General features: G+C 46.7%; 1 protein-coding gene across 4 annotated transcripts in view; it reads right to left on the bottom strand.

The window, feature by feature from the left end:
- Positions 1-20,150, bottom strand: part of elmo1 (engulfment and cell motility 1 (ced-12 homolog, C. elegans)) — a 141,422-nt gene that overhangs the window by 35,973 nt on the left and 85,299 nt on the right. For all 4 annotated transcript variants that reach the window (XM_083645613.1, XM_083645616.1, XM_083645614.1 and 1 more), the window contains one exon: positions 13,765-13,901. In XM_083645613.1, the coding sequence (XP_083501739.1) occupies positions 13,765-13,901 (137 nt within the window). The remainder of the gene's footprint in view (positions 1-13,764; positions 13,902-20,150) is intronic.

The following is a 20,150-nucleotide window of genomic DNA, read 5'->3' as shown; positions in this document are numbered from 1 at the left end:
GAGGAGGTCTTTCTCTACAGTCAGCTCCATGTGAAACAGAGACAAACTGTCAGAGGAGGTCTTTCTCCACAGTCAGCTCCATGTGAAACGCAGACAAACTGTCAGAGGAGGTCTTTCTCCAGTCAGCTCCATGTGAAACGCAGACAAACTCTTAGAGGAGGTCTTTCTCCACAGTCAGCTCCATGTGAAACGCAGACAAACTCTTAGAGGAGGTCTTTCTCCACAGTCAGCTCCATGTGAAACGCAGTGCAGGACATATGGATGATCTAAGAGCAGATTCTGGGAAACGGCACTTGCTGCAAATTTATCAAGAAATGCAGATGAAAGCCAAGCGCTGACCTTGGCTTGTGCACAGCATCAATATATTATATGAGTGTACGAGAATGTTGCACAGCTGTTGCATGAAATATGAGAATTTCTGTATAATTGTCCCATTAAGGTGAATGCTTTAGATTAATCCCTACTCAAGGACATCAAAAAAGGTATTATTTCAATACATAAAATAAATCATCAAAAGACTATATATCTCAGAGTGTACCCAGTGCTACACACAATGCATCACATTTGAGTAGAAACACTGTCTAAAAATATGTTTCATTACATATCTGGGTTTGACCTGTCAGGCCAAGTGGAGTCAGGCAACGTTGCTATAAAACATTTAAACTGTGCCCATTTTGGCCAGCTAGGCACACAGCTGTGCTCCTACTGTACAGAAGTCCCCCCCCCCCCCCCCCCTCACCCTCCAATCCAGCTGAGTATCCCATTTACTTCCCTTGCTGATTTGCAGCGAGCTGTTGCGGAGATGCGACAACAGTGTCGTTATCTAGAGGCGTGGCCAAACCAAACGGAAGCTCTGCCGCTCGGCTCGTGCAGCTCTGATAGCTTGATGCTAATGGCTGATGATCTCCCTGCTCTGATTAGTGCGCTCAGCTCAGCTCAGCGTGAGTGGACCAGCGTCGGCTGAGATCACAGATGCCCCCTTGGGCTGCGCACTAGTACAGTGTTCTACACACACACACACACACACACACACACACACACACACACACACACACACACACACACACACACACACAACACACACACACACACACACACATACACACACACACACAGGGGCAAAAGCTAACAGACAAAAAGAGTAAGAAACAGCATACACACAGTGCAGTTGTAAAGCATTCACACTCTTGCCTTGAACAAAGCATACAAACAAAAAGAAACTCATAAAAACATACACACCCTTACATAGACACACATACATGCGCACACGCACACACACACACACACACACACACACACACACACACACACACACACACACACACACACACACACACACACGTGCTAGAACAATAAAGCAAACCTTGTTAAGGGAGTGGGAGGTGAAGCAGCCAGGCAGAAAGATATAAATAGCCTGTCTGAATTTAACAATAGGGAGCATGGAAGAAAGAAGAGGTGGAGGGGGTCAAGAGACACAGAGGGAGGGGGGGAGGTGGGGAGAGAGAGAGAGAGAGGGGAGTGGGGAGATAGGGACACAACGGAAGAAAGAGAGGAGAGAAAATGGGAGCTATTGATAGAGAATGAGAAGAGGAGAAGGAAAGAGAGACAGATAAAAAGAGGGGATTTTGAAGGAGGGAGGGAGGTAAAGAGGCACAGAGGGCAGGAAGATGGAGAGAATAGGAGAGGTAAATAAAACCTGTGTGGAACGTGAAACAGCAGGTCTCGTTGCAGGAGAGGAAAGGGAAAAGGAGAGAAGATGAGAGGAGGAGGGAGGAGAGGAGAGAAAAGAGGAGAGGGGGAGAGAAGAAGAGGAGGGAGGAGAGAGGAGAGGAGGAGGAGAGAGAAGAGAGGAGAGGAGAGGAGAGGGGGAGAGAAGAGAGGATAAAGAAGAGAGGAGAGGAGGAGAGAGAAGAGAAGAGGAGGAGAGGAGAGAAGTGGGGGAGAGGAGAGAGAAGAGGAATGGAGGAGAGAGGCGAGATGAGGAGGGGGAGAGAGGAGGAGAGGAGAGATGAGAGGGGGAGAGAGGAGAGAGAAGAGGAGAGAAGTGGGGGAGGGGGCTGGTTTACTCTGGTCTGATAGCAGTCAGAGATGGAGTGTTTCATGCACAGCACGGCAGCAGTAGTCAGTGGTTGGCATACGGCAACGTGTGCTGCGTTTTGACTCAGTTCCCCAAGCCGCTTCCTGGCATCAATATCGCCCAATAACGGAGACACCTGCACTCACATTATTGTAGTCACGTCGCTTCTGATTGGACACGCCGGCAACCATTTCATTAATCATGCATGCGGTGCATGTTAACCTTCTGGCAGTGTGGTAGCACTGTCCTGTTACTTCAATAAAAGGACCGAGCCGGGGGGGAAATCGTTTGCATTGATTTGGTTTAAACATCCCTAATTGATTTGCACTGCGCAGCCTTAAATTAAGCCGAAATGGTCATTCTGCGCTGAATAGCAAATCAGCTGGCCTTCTATATTCTCCAGCAGCCGAGTGCAGTGATGGTGCAGATGGGGGGTGTCTGTCTGAGGGTGGAGGACAGCATATGGGGGGTGTCTGTCTGAGGGTGGAGGACAGGCAGTGATGGTGCAGATGGGGGGTGTCTGTCTGAGGGTGGAGGACAGCATATGGGGGGTGTCTGTCGGAGGGTGGAGGACAGCAGATGGGGGGTGTCTGTCTGAGGGTGGAGGACAGCAGATGGGGGGTGTCTGTCTGAGGGTGGAGGACAGCAGATGGGGGGTGTCTGTCTGAGGGTGGAGGACAGCAGATTGGGGGTGTCTATCTGAGGGTGGAGGACAGGCAGTGATGGTGCAGATGGGGGGTGTCTGTCTGAGGGTGGAGGACAGGCTGGTGCAGATGGGGGGTGTCTGTCTGAGGGTGGAGGACAGGCTGGTGCAGATGGGGGGTGTCTGTCTGGAGGACAGGCTCGCTCAGCAGCCGTGGTCCCACTGGGGCTGTTGAGGATGTCCATGTGAGTAATCCCACATGGCAGGTCACTCTTCAACATGCCTGAACAAAGCTGCCCCTCCTCCTCACCCTCTTTTCAATTGTGGCTGACTGATATGACCTCTGTTATACGGATGGAGAGACTTCGGTTCCTGAGGACCGACTCACTTAAGAAATTCTCGGCTATTATTTGGGACCCATGTCTAGTCTACCTCGTCGAGGTTGGGGGGGCGACGGGTGATTCGCCGGGCTGGTTTCTCGTGGACCCCCTGTGTGGGATCCCGGGCACAATACCTCTTACAAGCATGTAAGCACCTTACGCGACTTGTAGCACGATGTACTGAATGTCGATAATGTTTTTTTTTATCTCTCTCGTATGTTCTTTTTCTTTGTTTTTCCTGTGTCTGAGCCTGTTTGTCTTGTTCGTATGTTCAAAGAAAGTTGAAAATAAAATATTTGGGGGGAAAAAACATGCCTGAACAAAGCAGATTATTACCCGACATGGCCTTCATGAAACACCAACAGAAGTGCCTTCAAGTAAGTGAGCAGGTTGGAGTTCCGCGTCTTGCTCAAGGGCACTTTGACAGGACACATGGCTGTAGACCAGGGGTGTCAAACATGCGGCCCAGGGGACAGAACCGGCCCACCCAAGGGTCAAATCCGGCCCACAGGATGACTTTACAAAGTGTGAAAATTGCACTGAAAAGTCCTTCAATAAAATGTTTCAAGATCAGGATTTGGAGCAAGTTACACGATTAAGTAAGTAAGTCTTCATGTTTTCTGTATTCATCACTAAATGATCAACTCTTTTCAGTACTATATAGACGAATACAGAGAAGAATTGCACATTTACAGATAGTAGATTTGATCATTTGTTTGAAAGGCCTATGGTAGGTGAGATAACCCTATGTGAAAACGTGTCCTTAAAATGTGCCCTTAAGGCCTAAATCCTTAGACTAAAAGAAACTGGAAAATTTGGAGGTGTTGTTATTTATAGGTTATTGATTTTCTTTGTCTGGACCACTTGAGACCAAATTGGGCCCCATGTAGCCCGTGGACTAAAATGAGTTGTAGACCGTATACTGTGCCATAACCTCACAGCTATTAGCCCTTTTCACTTCCCACCCAATTCACTCATTTTGTGTCTAAAATGCAGAAAGTAACACAGGTGCAAGCAAAACAGTAATGAGGGCCCTCGGCACTGGATCACCAAATGGATTGGAAGTTGGAAAGCCTCATTAATGTTCTGCTTGCACCTGTGTTACCTCCTGCCTTTTAGACACAAAATGGGTGAATTGGGGGGGGGGGGGGGAGTGAGAAAGGTGAATGGCACAGTATCTCTAACCCGCGGGTCGGCCTGTCAGTCAAAACATGGCAGAAAAATGACCATGAACACATGGCGGTGTGTACTGTGCAACACAGATGAAAGCAGGAAGTGAACACATGAACACATGGTGGTGTGTACTGTGCAACACAGATGAAAGCAGGAAGTGGACACATGGTGGTGTGTACTGTGCAACACAGATGACAGCAGGAAGTGAACACATGAACACATGGTGGTGTGTACTGTGCAACACAGATGACAGCAGGAAGTGAACACATGAACACATGGTGGTGTGTACTGTGCAACACAGATGAAAGCAGGAAGTGGACACTTCAATGACATTGGCAATATTTCACAGCCATTCTTCTTCAGTCTGGGATTGGCCTTAATCCAGCGGCGTGTCGGACCCCTCCGGCCAAAACACAGCACATCTGAAGCCGAGTGGAGCAGCAGAGTGCAGCAGCGGAGTAGTGAATTCCTCTGGTGACAAACGGTGATGTGGAGTAATCCCATTCACAACAAAGCCCAACCCCCACCACACTGTACACTGGAATACAGATAATGCCTGAAGCTGCACCCGTGTGTGTGTGTGTGTGTGTGTGTGTGTGTGTGTGTGTGTGTGCGCGCACACATGGGCGCGTGTGTGTGTGTTAGATGAATATAGTGAGTGTGTGTGTGTGCATTTGTGAGGGGGTGAAAATGTAATCTAGTAGATTATATTTGTGTGAGTGTGTGTGTGTGTCTTAATGAAAAGGCTGTGATCTGGGTCCTAGTCTAACCTGCTTATGCCTCACTGAGTCTGCACGGACCCATCTGTCTCTCTCTACTCTGTCCCATCTTCTTTCTCTCTCTCTACTCTGTCCCATCTTCTTTCTCTCTCTCTCTCTCTCTCTCTACTCTGTCCCATCTTCTCTCTCTCTCTCTACTCTGTCCCATCCTCTCTCTCTCTCTCTCTCTCCCTGCCTTTTCTTCTCTTCCTTCCTCTGTCTCCGTCCACCTCCTCTCTCCCCTCCTGATCAGCAGCCAGGCAACAACACAAACAATCCCTCCTCCTCCTCCCCCTCCTTTACGACCACCTTCTCTCGCTCCATCCATCCATGCCAATTGGAAACCTCTCTCTCCTCTCGGACTTCAGCCAGTTTCTTGGTACTTACATGTCATTGTCACCTCCATGGCTGTGAGTGTGGAGTGAAGCTCTCCACAGTGACAGATGAATCCCGGTGCTTTTCCCAGAGAGGAGAGTCGGACCGCCCGCCGGGAGACAGGGAGTGATGGAAGGACGGATAGAGGGAGCAGATGGCTCCTTGGAAGAGCGGTGTTAGCTGATTGTAGATGGTTAGCTTTAGTGTTAGCCACGATGTGTGTGTGGGGGGGGGGAGTCGTCTGTCTTCCTCCTCTTGTCTCTCCTCTTCTTCGCTACTCCTTTCTTCAGTCTTTCTACTCGACTCTCCTTTAGAGCATTTATCGCGCTTCTAAAAAGAACAGCAAACTCGCCCTCCTTCTTCTAACAAAGTCTCCTCTTCTTTTATTTTTACCTATCTCTCTCTCTCACTCTCTCTCTCTCTCCCTCCCTCTCTCTTTCTCCCTCTGATGCTCTAAGAGCATCAGCCAGGCTGCTCTGCTCCGCTTATGTTGATCTCTGGGCTTAAGACCCGATTGGACACACGCCACGATCAGAGCCACCAATGGGGCTGCGGCTTGCGGATCACATGGGTAGGTGTGTGTGTGTGTGTGTGTGTGTGTGGGAGAAGGCGAGTGAAGAGAGAGAGAGAGAGGGGTTGGGGGAGGGATGGATGAGAGAAGAGGAGGAGAAGGAGGAGGGGTACGGTGAGTGCTTGCAAGCCGCTACATCAGTGAGAGAGATATTTTTTTAATGTTGTGTGTCGGTGTGTCTGTGTGCCTGAGTGGAGAGATGGAGGCTACTTCCTGGAGGGGAGGAGGTAGCGGAGAAGCTCTCAGCAGCACAGACGTTTCCATGAAGAGATGGCGGGCAGCGGTACAAGACAGCGTTTCTGATAGACACCAGCACTGACGCACATCAACACAAACGTACACACACGACACGCGCGCGGCGGAGAAGTGGCTCCATCTTGGGCAAAGCGTGAGCCGGAGCAGTGCAACGGCGGTAATTGGACGGGGGTTGCTATGGAAACAGGGGAAACGGTTGCCTGACGGTCGGTGCTGTGCCCCTAGGAGCATCAAACCTGCCTCCATTATACACACTTTACATACACAGCAGACACATACACATACTGTACATACAGTATATTCAATTCCTCCTTTTACTAACCACTGCATTCAAAACAACTGACAGACCAAACAGACTGTATGATGTCTATAGGTTGGAGTGTGTGAGTGTGTGAGTGTGTGTGTGTGTGTGTGTGTGTGTGTGTGTGTGTGTGTGTGCGTGCGTGCGTGCGTGCGTGCGTGTGTGTGTGTGTGTGTGTGTGTGCGTGTGTGTGCGTGCTCATGGGGTGGATGGGGGATGCTCAGTCAGCCATGAAGAGCCAGCCACTGAGAGAGCCATCAGTGGTTTAGAGATGCACCCCATGCTCCTCACACACTTGCAGGCCACAGGCCAACATCAATGCACCCTGGACAAGGTGGTTTAGTATTCCATACCTCCAACATCAATGCATCCTGGACAAGGTGGTTTAGTATTCCATACCAACAACATCAATGCATCCTGGACAAGGTGGTTTAGTATTCCAGACCTCCAACATCAATGCATCCTGGACAAGGTGGTTTAGTATTCCATACCTCCAACATCAATGCATCCTGGACAAGGTGGTTTAGTATTCCATACCAACAACATCAATGCATCCTGGACAAGGTGGTTTAGTATTCCATACCAACAACATCAATGCATCCTGGACAAGGTGGTTTAGTATTCCATACCTCCAACATCAATGCATCCTGGACAAGGTGGTTTAGTATTCCATACCTTCAACATCAATGCATCCTGGACAAGGTGGTTTAGTATTCCATACCAACAACATCAATGCCTCCTGGACAAGGTGGTTTAGTATTCCATACCAACAAAATCAATGCATCCTGGACAAGGTGGTTTAGTATTCCATGCCTCCAACATCAATGCATCCTGGACAAGGTGGTTTAGTATTCCATACCAACAACATCAATGCATCCTGGACAAAGTGGTTTAGTATTCCATACCAACAACATCAATGCATCCTGGACAAGGTGGTTTAGTATTCCATACCAACAACATCAATGCATCCTGGACAAGGTGGTTTAGTATTCCATACCAACAACATCAATGCATCCTGGACAAGGTGGTTTAGTATTCCATACCTCCAACATCAATGCATCCTGGACAAGGTGGTTTAGTATTCCATACCAACAACATCAATGCATCCTGGACAAGGTGGTTTAGTATTCCACACCTCCAACATCATTGCATCCTGGACAAAGTGGTTTAGTATTCCATACCAACAAAATCAATGCATCCTGGACAAAGTGGTTTAGTATTCCATACCAACAACATCAATGCATCCTGGACAAGGTGGTTTAGTATTCCATACCAACAACATCAATGCATCCTGGACAAGGTGGTTTAGTATTCCATACCAACAACATCAATGCATCCTGGACAAAGTGGTTTAGTATTCCATACCAACAACATCAATGCATTCTGGACAAGGTGGTTTAGTATTCCATACCAACAACATCAATGCATCCTGGACAAGGTGGTTTAGTATTCCATACCAACAACATCAATGCATCCTGGACAAGGTGGTTTAGTATTCCATACCTCCAACATCAATGCATCCTGGACAAGGTGGTTTAGTATTCCATACCAACAACATCAATGCATCCTGGACAAGGTGGTTTAGTATTCCACACCAACAACATCAATGCATCCTGGACAAGGTGGTTTAGTATTCCATACAAACAACATCAATGCATCCTGGACAAGGTGGTTTAGTATTCCACACCAACAACATCAATGCATCCTGGACAAGGTGGTTTAGTATTCCATACCAACAACATCAATGCATCCTGGACAAGGTGGTTTAGTATTCCATACCAACAACATCAATGCATCCTGGACAAGGTGGTTTAGTATTCCATACCAACAACATCAATGCATCCTGGACAAGGTGGTTTAGTATTCCATACCAACAACATCAATGCATCCTGGACAAGGTGGTTTAGTATTCCATACCAACAACATCAATGCATCCTGGACAAGGTGGTTTAGTATTCCAGACCTCCAACATCAATGCACCCTGGACAAGGTGGTTTAGTATTCCATACCTCCAACATCAATGCATCCTGGACAAGGTGGTTTAGTATTCCATACCTCCAATATCAATGCATCCTGGACAAGGTGGTTTAGTATTCCATACCAACAACATCAATGCATCCTGGACAAGGTGGTTTAGTATTCCAGACCTCCAACATCAATGCACCCTGGACAAGGTGGTTTAGTATTCCATACCTCCAACATCAATGCATCCTGGACAAGGTGGTTTAGTATTCCATACCTCCAATATCAATGCATCCTGGACAAGGTGGTTTAGTATTCCATACCTCCAATATCAATGTATCCTGGACAAGGTGGTTTAGTATTCCATACCTCCAATATCAATGCACCCTGGACAAGGTGGTTTAGTATTCCATACCAACAACATCAATGCATCCTGGACAAGGTGGTTTAGTATTCCAGACCTCCAACATCAATGCACCCTGGACAAGGTGGTTTAGTATTCCATACCTCCAACATCAATGCATCCTGGACAAGGTGGTTTAGTATTCCATACCTCCAATATCAATGCATCCTGGACAAGGTGGTTTAGTATTCCATACCTCCAATATCAATGTATCCTGGACAAGGTGGTTTAGTATTCCATACCTCCAATATCAATGCACCCTGGACAAGGTGGTTTAGTATTCCACACCTCCAACATCAATCATCTAAGCTGGTTTTGTATTGCACACCTCCAAAGGCTCCTGGCTTATAGGCCACAGCCAACATCACTGCACCCTGGACAAGATGGTTTAGTATTCCACACCTCCAAAAGCTTATGGCTTACAGTGTCTGGAAGCCGGCAGCTACAGGGAAATATAGCAGAAACACTGGCTGTGTTTTGAAGTGGGCGCCCTCAGAATTATCCCTGACAAATATAATTACCCACCCACACATTCTACAAGCATGTACATAAAGGATTTAATGGCTACATGTGGATGGGGCGGCTTTAGCTCAGGAGGTAGAGCGCGTCGGCCAATGACGCAAGGGTTGGCGGTTCGATCCCCGCTCCCTCCCAGCTGCTGTCGCTGTGTCCTTGGGCAAGACACTTAACCCTCCTTGCTCCCCATGGTGTGTAGTCACCCTGCGTGGCAGCCTGCCGCCATCGGTGTATGAATGGGTGAATGTAGACTATCTACTGATTGTAAAGCGCTTTGGATAAAAGCGCTATATACTGTAAATGCAGGCCATTTACCATGTTAGCACAGATTTACACATATGGACAAGTGCACATGTGTGTACACATGCCAGTTTGGGAATGGCATGCATCTTGTCCTGGATGCAGGCTGAAATGCTGAATAACAGATTTTTGTATTGGAAAATAATTACATCCAGAGAGGCGTACGAGAGAGCACACTTAAATTATGACTTAAAAAACATATACAATTATTCCATTCTGGCTCTCATAATGCACAGATGACAAAGAAATACGCACCTAAATACACCTAAATCTTAATGTGTATTACTGCAAACATATTAGCATAACCATAATTCAATAGAGCTGGCATCGTGATGTCACCTCTGGTTCCGGAGGAGTATTTCCCCATTCCTTTTTCTCATTTCGCATATTCTTTTAATACCTGGACCGAGGCCTGTTACAACACAGGTGGGATCGATTAACCGCTCTAGAAAAAGTCCATAAAACAGTTGGAATTAAGTTATAGTGGTGATCAGTCTCATTTATTCAAACCACATCAGAGCATTCAACATAATTGTGAGATACCAACACACGTGGAAACAACATGAATCACACTAATTAACAATGATGGTGAAATGGTTAAACAACATGTGAATTAAAACATACGATACATACGTTGAGATATTGTACTGTAAGTGTATAGCAGTTCGAGCGCTTAACTGACTCTAAGCTCTTGTCAATGGTTGCGAGGGGATTCAGTGCTTACAGCCAAATCACTATCATCTTTTAAATCACTCCACTAAACCTACTTTTATGAAGAGGCTTCTGTATAATGTTACTGTATTCCTCTTGCCACCTTTTATTTGTTATTTTGTGAGCTGTTAAGCCCAGCTTTTATTCTTGAGTCCCTCTGCTATCCCTATGTTAAATCTGTTTTTCGGTCTGTAATTACTTTTTGGGTGCTTTTTTTGTTGTTGCTATTCCTTGCTTTCCATTGTCATCTTTTTTAATAAGTCTGTCAAGCAGTTTGTAACAGGTTTTTAAAAAGTGCCATATTAATCAGGTTTATTGTTATTACTGTTGTCTACCCACACCAAAGCTTCAGTGTGGTTTAATTTGGGCTTCTACCTCTTCTCTACCATCTTGAGATAAACTCTGTTTGGAACTGGTTCAGTTACAGATAGACAACCCAGTTTCTTGTTGATACACTATTGGCCCATTTCCATTGGCCCCGCCCAGCTCGTCTCGCTTTTTTGTCTCATTCCACCGATCAAAAACCTGGACAGCCCGGGTTGAGTCGTGCTAGTTTTGGTCCCTGCTTTGTTGAGGTTCCAGCCGGTACCATACGGTGACTAGGGCTGGGCAATATAATCGATATGGCAATATATCGCGATATTTTATTTCCCGATACTGTATCGATACTTGGACGCCAAGTATCACGATATTATTATTATTATTATTATTATTTTTATTTTTTTGCAGGCTATGCCATGCCAGGCCTCTGCATCTGGTGCTTCCCACCCCTAATCGATACTGTATCGATATTTCCCGTATCGATGCGTTCGGTAACACTCAACACTCAGTAGTTTTGACTAAATTTGTCCACTAACTTATCAGTATAAAGTGATGTATATATTATTACACTACCTGGGTGGTACACAGTGTGTTGTTGTATCTTTAGCTTATTATTTAATTTTGAGTAAATTCTGTAGAATATCGCAATATATCGCAATATGTATCGCATCGCAATATATCGTGATACAATCGTATCGTGACCCAAGTATCGTGATAATTTGTGATATCATATATCGTGATATATGAGCCATATATGTTTTGGCACGTGTGCGCTATGATGGGGTAGAGGGTGACCGCTTCATATATCATCAGAGGGGTTGAGGCATCTCGCCCATGGGAAGCCCTTGAGATCAAACAGTCTAACTATTGACAGGCTGCTGCCGGGCTGCTGAATTTCTGACCGCTCAGCTCCGAAGGTACCACGAGGAGGGAGGTGACAGGCCAGAGGAGCCTCATCTATCCCATCTCAATCGAAACTGACTCTCGCCTTCTGGGCATGGATGTGAGGGATGAGATTGGATAATAGGATTCCTGGCCTCGAGAGGTGTGTGTGTCTGTGTGTGTGCGTGCGTGCGTGTGTGTTAAATTCTCCCCCAAGTAGTCGGAACTACTGCTAAGCATGAGATGCGCTTTTCATTCCAAAGCCAATTATTACTGGTGGTCGTCCGCTATCACCAAGGCACCCAAACTTTCAATTCATGAATAAGACATCTGAGCTGGCATACATTCTGTTCCCACTGAGACGGCTTCTGCTCAGCTTTCATGTAAACAAAGAGACATGATGTCCTAGTTATCGCTCTGAATTCACACAATTCAAGCGGAGAAGCTTTTTATGCTTTTTATGCGTCTGAACTGGAGAACGATATGTTCTGATTCTCCGTTCAGAGCCTCTTTGATCAGAAATGCGCTACTGGGTCTCAAAACAACAACAATACATTTTCATATCGATATACACGTGAGAGCCACACATTTATTTCCTCCAAGTCGAGAGCAAGCATCCGAGTTATGCTCAAAAAGTACCAACCGCTACTGCTGCTCGCGTCAAGTCAGTTTGGCTGACGAAACTTCACACTGCCTTCTCTATCACTCACCTTACAGCGTAGCAGCTGATGATGCAACTGCAGTATAACATCATTTTGTGCACACTCCCTATCTCTCCACCTAGCCCGGACACACTCTGATCAACGGGGGGCGCTAGCTGCTGAATTACTTCCTCCCATTTAAGGTGTCACCTTCATGTCGTACACGTATGTGAATAATATGACAAATGCGAGTAAAGCTTCCGCAGAGCAAAGAGCTAGCAGAGAGGTGAGAAATGGCTCGCTCTTGGGTGACACGCCTTTAAAATCCAAATCAAAGTTAAATAGGAGCAGGACACTCTTCGAGGATCGGGCTAAAACAAATGCCTGTGTAAGCAGTGATGAGGACACGGGCTGGTTTGTAGTTTGCGACGTCGTCGTGTGTGGTGTGTGTTTTACCACGGTAACATCATGATTATTGTATTGCCCGCTTGACAAATCTGGGAAAAAAGGCATGCAGCAGTTGTTGTCTACTACTGCTGAAACCCAAATGGATTCACCAGAGTGTAAAACACCCCGTTACTATCAGTGTCTGGCAATGCACGTCGCAGACTTCTCCGGAATAAGCCTAATTAACATCAGCCAGCTTAGGAGAACTTTTTCATCTTGATCCAGCCTCCACTAAGCTCCGAGTGAAGACGTGGGCGCTAAATCCACAGCACGGCTGACAGAGGCAGCTAATATCTCATGTCAGCAGGGACAGAGGCAGCTAATATCTCATGTCAGCAGGGACAGAGGCAGCTAATATCTCATGTCAGCAGGGACAGAGGCAGCTAATATCTCATGTCAGCAGGGGGATAAAAGAAAGTAAACAATGCAGAAAAATGAAGAATCCAGAAAGCCCCCCGAGATGTGAACGCAATTCCCTCCCTCTATCAATCTCCTCGCTGATAAAGGAGCAGGATCATCTGAGCAGACAGGAAAAAATGCATTTCTATGTCTGCACATCTTAATCAGGCCTGGAGAGTTGGCAAATAATATGTTATGTGTGTGTCTAGGCTGTGCAATCCTAATAACTTACTGAACTGGAGATATGATGATCATTATTGTAATTATAGTAAAGCTGCTCGCCAACGTCCGGCTTGGAAGTACAAGGTCAATGATGCATGACAGAAAGCGTAATGTGGCATGGAAAAGTTCAAGTACACCTTAAAATAGCAGAAATGCCCCATTGTAAAAAAAATATTTTGTGAATCACAGACTCTATTTAGCTACTATTATTGTAGCCATCAATTATTTTGAAAGGATAGGTTTTTCAAATGGTGAATTATCTTATTTCTGAACAAAGTTTTGTGTTGCAAGCAAGGCTAATTTATCAAGTGGCTTAGGGATGTGTCTGTTTAAAACTTAAAATGATAGTTTTTCTATGAAGTGTCAACTTCTGTCAAATAATTTGACTTTATTTGAGTCCTACAGCCCACACTGAGAGGGCGCATACCTTGTTGAAGTCTTCACTTGTGGCCCTCATCTCCTTCCAGGTCTTGTTGAGGAGCTGGATGCAGATGCAGAAGAACTCCTCAAAGGAGCGGTCGTGGGTGAAGAACATGGGGTGGAAGTCATGACAGTTCTCACTGGCTGTGGACACAAGAGAGAGACAGACCATCACCTACAGTACAGACCATCACCTCCAGTACAGGACAGTCGTGATGAGGATGAAAGCTGATGCCAGTGGATCATAGCTATCACATTTTATTTTCTATTTAATCCAGAGGGTCAATTATCCTTTCTAGGAACATATGTTAGCCCACCAGACCTTGTGGGAGGCAGGGGGTTGGGATTCAAATAAAATACATAAAATAGTCAAATTAAGTCAAGTCCAAGTCAAGTGTCTGTGTGTGTGTGTGTGTGTGTGTGTGTGTGTGTGTGTGTGCGTGTGCGTGCGCGCGTGTGTGTATCACTGAGATGGTGTGTGTGTGTGTGTGTGCACCCTCTTTAACGGAACTCAAGTCTTATCCCAAAGTCTGACCCTGAGCCCAGTTGGCTTCTCCTCCTGTCAGGGACTCCTGCCATATGGCTGCCTTCCATTCATAAATATCTAATTGGGCCTGAAGGAAAGCGGTCCTTAGCCTGGACCTGAACACCTCTGACTAATGCACAGCATTAGGGACCAGAAGCTCACGCACGCGCACGCACGCACGCACACACACACACACACACACACACACACACACACACACACACACACACACACACACACACACACACACACACACACACAAGGGCTGTGGCGATTCACTTATCTCCCGATTCGATACTATCACGATTCTTGGGTGCCGATTCGATTTATATTGCGATTCTTAAGTATTGCGATTCTTAAGTATTGCGATTCGATATTACGATTTATTGCGATTTTTGTTTCTTTTTTCTTTTCTTTTTTCAGTTTGTTTGCTTTTTTACACTAGATTAGAACATGGGAAAAGTTGAATCATACACTAGAGACTGTATATTATATCATGAGTAGGGCTGGGCGATATAGTTAAAAACAGGGGCGGACTGGGATCATAATTCAGGCTGGGCATTAGATACCAAGCAGGCCAGGCCGATATGGGCCTACGCGCGTGAAATTTGGGCCGTTTGAAGCCCAATTTGGGCCGTTTGAAGTCCAATTTTACAATGAGATGCACCCACTTTAACCCTGAAGTGTAATTATTACTTCAGACTAACTAATAAAGTAATAAAACCACTAGTAAACCAGTAGGCGGCATCTGGCCGGCTGTTCAGTGAGTGGCCTGACTTTGCGATTATCGATTCTGGAATAAAAGATCGATTAAAAAAATCGTGACATTAAAAATCGCAATACTTAGGTGAATCAATTTTTCCCCCCACCCCTAACACACACCCACCCATCATTGAAGATAATACTCCAACATAAGAGTAGGTTCTACCTAAATATAGTAGTGCTGAAAGGTTCTGTATTACATTAAGAGAAAGTGACTAATGCAGTTAGTGATGGTGATAAATGATTCCGAGGTGTTGGCTCCAAAGACCATATCATCAGACTCGAGCGTGCTAGAGATCCAGATTCAAACGACATCGGTCCTTCACATACAGAAGATGAGGAGTACTGAGGAATACAACATGTGACAGGCTTGCTCACCAGAGATAATCTAACTCTGGCCTGGGGTGTGTGGGTGTGTGTGTGTGGGGAGGGGTTATTACAGACGTTGCAGGAAGTTGATGTGTTTAAAGGGGTTACGACTTCCTTCCTTCATAAACTCCCCGCTGAGACAGAGATAGGGCTTCCCAGCGCAGCAGCGCGGCTGTGAGCTGAGAGAGATAGGGCTCCCCAGCGCAGCAGCGCGGCTGTGAGCTGAGACAGAGATAGGGCTCCCCAGCGCAGCAGCATGGCTGTGAGCTGAGACAGAGATAGGGCTCCCCAGCGCAGCAGCGCGGCTGTGAGCTGAGACAGAGATAGGGCTCCCCAGCGCGGCTGTGAGCTGAGACAGAGATAGGGCTCCCCAGCGCGGCTGTGAGCTGAGACAGAGATAGGGCTCCCCAGCGCAGCAGCGCGGCTGTGAGCTGAGACAGATAGGGCTCCCCAGCGCAGCAGCGCGGCTGTGAGCTGAGACAGAGATAGGGCTCCCCAGCGCAGCAGCACGGCTGTGAGCTGAGACAGAGATAGGGCTCCCCAGCGCAGCAGCGCGGCTGTGAATTATTGAAAGTTTAGCACATTATCATCAATAACAACAATAACAGAGCAGCCCTTGGAGGCAAATCGTGACCTGTCAACACTGTTGCAACTGGATTAGGCCGACATGTTTCATTTTCCATCGCCAGAGGTGCCGTGTTTTCTTTATTAGCAACGTACTGATGCTTTTCAACCAGCAGTGTTTGTGTGTATGTTTGGAATAAGAGCAAAATGGAGGAAGGAGGAAAGTGAGAACTGAGAGGCTGCTGACAGAGCGCCCGAATGATATTAACCAAGAAGTACAATAACAGGGCTTGACATTCACTTGAACTAAATTCTTCTCGTTCTTGTTTTGGCGAGATGAGAAGCAGCCTTGGGCCAACGGCTGCTTCATTTAAAGAGTCTCAGAGCGCGGCGGCGGCAGGGCGTCGGCCCTCCACAAGCAGCCCTGAGATTGGATGGAGGGGGTCAGGCGGCGATTGAAACTTCACGGCATAATGAATGATGCCTGCGGGCCAGGGGCACCGGGACCCCGGCCTTGATTTGGAGCGATGGATGGGGGATTAATAGCGGGCTCTGTGAGCTGTGGTACCGGCGGCGTCAGTCCATCAGGAAACTAATGGAGGTGAGCCCAAACAGATGCTGACTGGCTGCTTAGTCAACAGACAGAACAACCAGGGTAGTGTGTAGCGGTAGATTCCCTGCCTACCAACACGAGGGTCGCAGGTTCGCATCCACGTGTTACCCCTCCGGCTTGGTCGGGCGTCAATACAGGCACGACTGGCTGTGCCTGAGGGTGGGAAGCCGGATTGGGGGTATGTGTCCTGGTCGCTGCTGCACTAGCGCCTCCTCTGGTCGGGGTGGAAGGGAACTTGTAAAGTTGACCATTATATAAAATGTCATCACTTCATAATTTTATCCTATTATACATTTGTGTGAAATTCTGTCATAATTAGCGTATGAATTCTTGAGTTATGGCCAAAGTTGTCTTTTGTGAGGTCACAGTGACCTTGTCCTTTGACTTTTGACCACCAAAACTGTACTCAGCTGATCCTTGAGTCCAACTGGATGTTTGTGCCAAATGTGAAGAAATTCCCTGAAGGCGTTCCTGAGATATCACGTTCACCTGAATTGGACGGACAGACACACGGACAACCCGAAAAACACAATGCCTCCGGCCATGGCTGTCGCTGGCACGGAGGCATAAATAAAAAAAACTCTCCTACCTCAATCAAATTGTTTTTTTTTCGCCCAATGGTGGTTGTGTTAAGCTAGGAGTGACCTCTGGGCTAACTGGGCTGTTTATTGATAGGAGCAACAGAGGCCTGAGGTGGCAAGGTGGTGAGGGGAATTACACGTCAAGGCTTATTGGAGAGCTACAGACAGCGAGCAGTCCCACGGGGCTGTGCACAATGTCTCCCCCCGGAGGCTCTGTGAGGCATAATGCTGAGTCGCACAGTTTGATTACCTCTCGCACAACTCAGCAGCACCTGAAGCAGCCAGAGAACACGACGAGGCTCAGCGAAGCTCACAAACGCTGCTCCGCATTGTAATACTCTTTACTCCCAAGTCCAGTTGCTTCCCCAAATAGTTACCGTGCGCATCTCCGAATATTTAATCAAACAAACGTAATTGTCCTACACTGCAAATAATTGAAGAGGGTGCAATCTGGGCCACAGCTGAGCTTCATTTAAAGCAGACTCCCGAGATGGAGAAGACAAGAGTGAATGTATGGAGTGGGAGAGTAAGAGAAAATCATGATATGGCCTAGAAGAATGTTACATAATACTAATACTAATATCATAAATTAATGGTACATGGGAGGGGCCAGGGGGGTCAACACTATTTGGTAGCTCCTTATAGCATTCCTAGCTGAAATGCCACGACTCATTCTCACCACTGCACAAACGCACTTAAAGTTAGCTGCATGAACAGAGATGGCACTGTGTGAGTGGAAAGTCATGTTACTGTGATTAGGTAATATTGCGTAGCAACCTTCAAAGGGCATATAGATTAGAGTGCTCGAGTGACCTCACTCAGCGCACAATTGCACAACTTTGCATCATTGATGACGGCAGTCATAGACATGATGACATCCCAGTTACTCGAGTGACATCACTGATGGTGTCATAGACATTGTGAAACCATCAGTGACATCACAATTGCTTGAGTGATCATCACTGATGACATCATCGAGTGCTCGAGTGACATCACTGATGATGTCATAGACATTGTGACATCATTGCTGACCAAAATCACCACAGATCTCACAATATATGGGACCAAGAACGGCCCTTGAGGGGAGTGGAAGATCAGGGGGATTGAGAGAATGCAGGGAAACAGTGGATAGATAAATCTAGAAGGAGGTGCAGGCACATAAAGGATGCCAACTTTGCCATAAACCACCACAGAAGAAGAGGAATGTGGGACCAAAAACGTGACCAAAAAGCAGACAGAACACACACACACACACACACACACACACATACACACACACACACACACACACACACACACACACACACACACACACACACACACACACAACTGTATTCCGATTGACACTGATGCTAAAATGATGAAATTGAAACATCTGCTGCCTCCCTCATTGATTGGCAGATGCCAGTCAGGCTGGCAGGGCTTTGGATGGCTTGCATTGAAAGAGTAGACTAAAGGAAAAACCCAGCGAGATCCTCTCTACTCTCTGGCTGACCCTGACCTTCATCTGAGCCCTCCTGACCCCGGCCTCGGTGGGGGTATGTGTGGATGTGCCAACCGGGAACCATAGGGAGCCTTTTCTACACCACAAACTGTCATTACCATCTTCACTGCAAGGATTACGGTTGAGCGAGGCATTCTCTAAAGGGGCAAATGGGCAAGACTCAAATGAGAAGGAGAGGAGAAGAAGGGAGAGATTGCTTAAAAGAGGGGGGGCAGTTCTCTGTTCATAGTAAAAGACGTCTTTCACCTGAAGGACTACTGTTTAACATGCTGTCTTTAGCAGTGACATGGTGAACTATATCCATGATTGAAAATATTGGCAAGAGAAGCGACAGATCCCTAGAATCTCAACTTTGGTTTCGTTGTACCCCATTACAACCCTGTACAGTCAGATGTATGAAATTAACAGGGGCTCAGGGCAAAAATACTCCGTTTAGCAGCTCCGGAAATTAGGATTATGGCTGCCAAGAATATCCTGTAAAAAGGATGCTAGCTAACATTTTGAGTACAACAGGGTGCCGTCATCTTCACACTGGCAGCAGAGCTAATCTCTTATTAAACATGGCTCAGGGGGTATGATGACACTGGCCCATTAACACTGACAAATGCCCCCAAAATAGTTCCAATGGAGTGAAAAACGTCACCTGGTTGAAAGAATGAATTTCCGACACTACATTGCATACATACACACAACAGTACCAGTGGGAGAGCTAGACAGAAACCAGTGGTTACAATCTAACTACTGGTTTCTGTCAAACTAGTTCTCCCACTGCCTTGAGCCATTGATAATATTGATGATTGGTTACTGTGTAACCGTAACTGTTACAGTAACCATGTCAATGGCTCGAGGCATCATTGTCCTGTTGCATGTGTGCATGTTTGTTTTTTTACCTTTATTTATACAGGGAGAGTCTCACTGAGAGCAATGCTTTCTTTTTCAGGAGCGTCCGGTTCTCTCACTCACACACACACGCACGTGCACGTGCACACGCACACACACACACACACATGGAAGCTGCCCAGTACAACCACAGTCTGATCTGCTGGCCACTGAGCAGCTCCACTGGAGCGATCGGGGTTAAGGGCCTTGCTCAAGGGCACCTCAGTGGTGGCAATGAGGGAGGGTCAAGTGCTGCTTTTTCACTTTCCCCACCCAGATGTATCCTGCCGGTCCCGGAGATTGAACAGACGACCTTCCGGTCACAAGCTCGCATCTCTAACCTTTAAGGCCACCACTTTCCCTAAACCCAAACAAGTACATGCATATATCACATATTCAATTATATATATTATATGTGTATATAAATGCATCATGTCCTAAAATGACTAGAAACACTTGGTTAAGCCCTTCTATCTTCTGATCTGTGCTACATTATCTGACCATGTACTGTGTAAGATGGTGGAAGCTGTGCTTGTGAAACCTCCCTCCCTTCCTGCTGCTGAGAAATGGCACTCCATCACACGGCGGTGAGATC

The sequence above is a fragment of the Poromitra crassiceps genome, assembly GCF_964638095.1.
Source record: "Poromitra crassiceps genome assembly, chromosome: 11".
Lineage (NCBI taxonomy): Eukaryota > Metazoa > Chordata > Actinopteri > Beryciformes > Melamphaidae > Poromitra > Poromitra crassiceps.
Note: the sequence above shows the minus strand (reverse complement) of the source record. Positions and strands in the feature narration are given on the sequence as shown.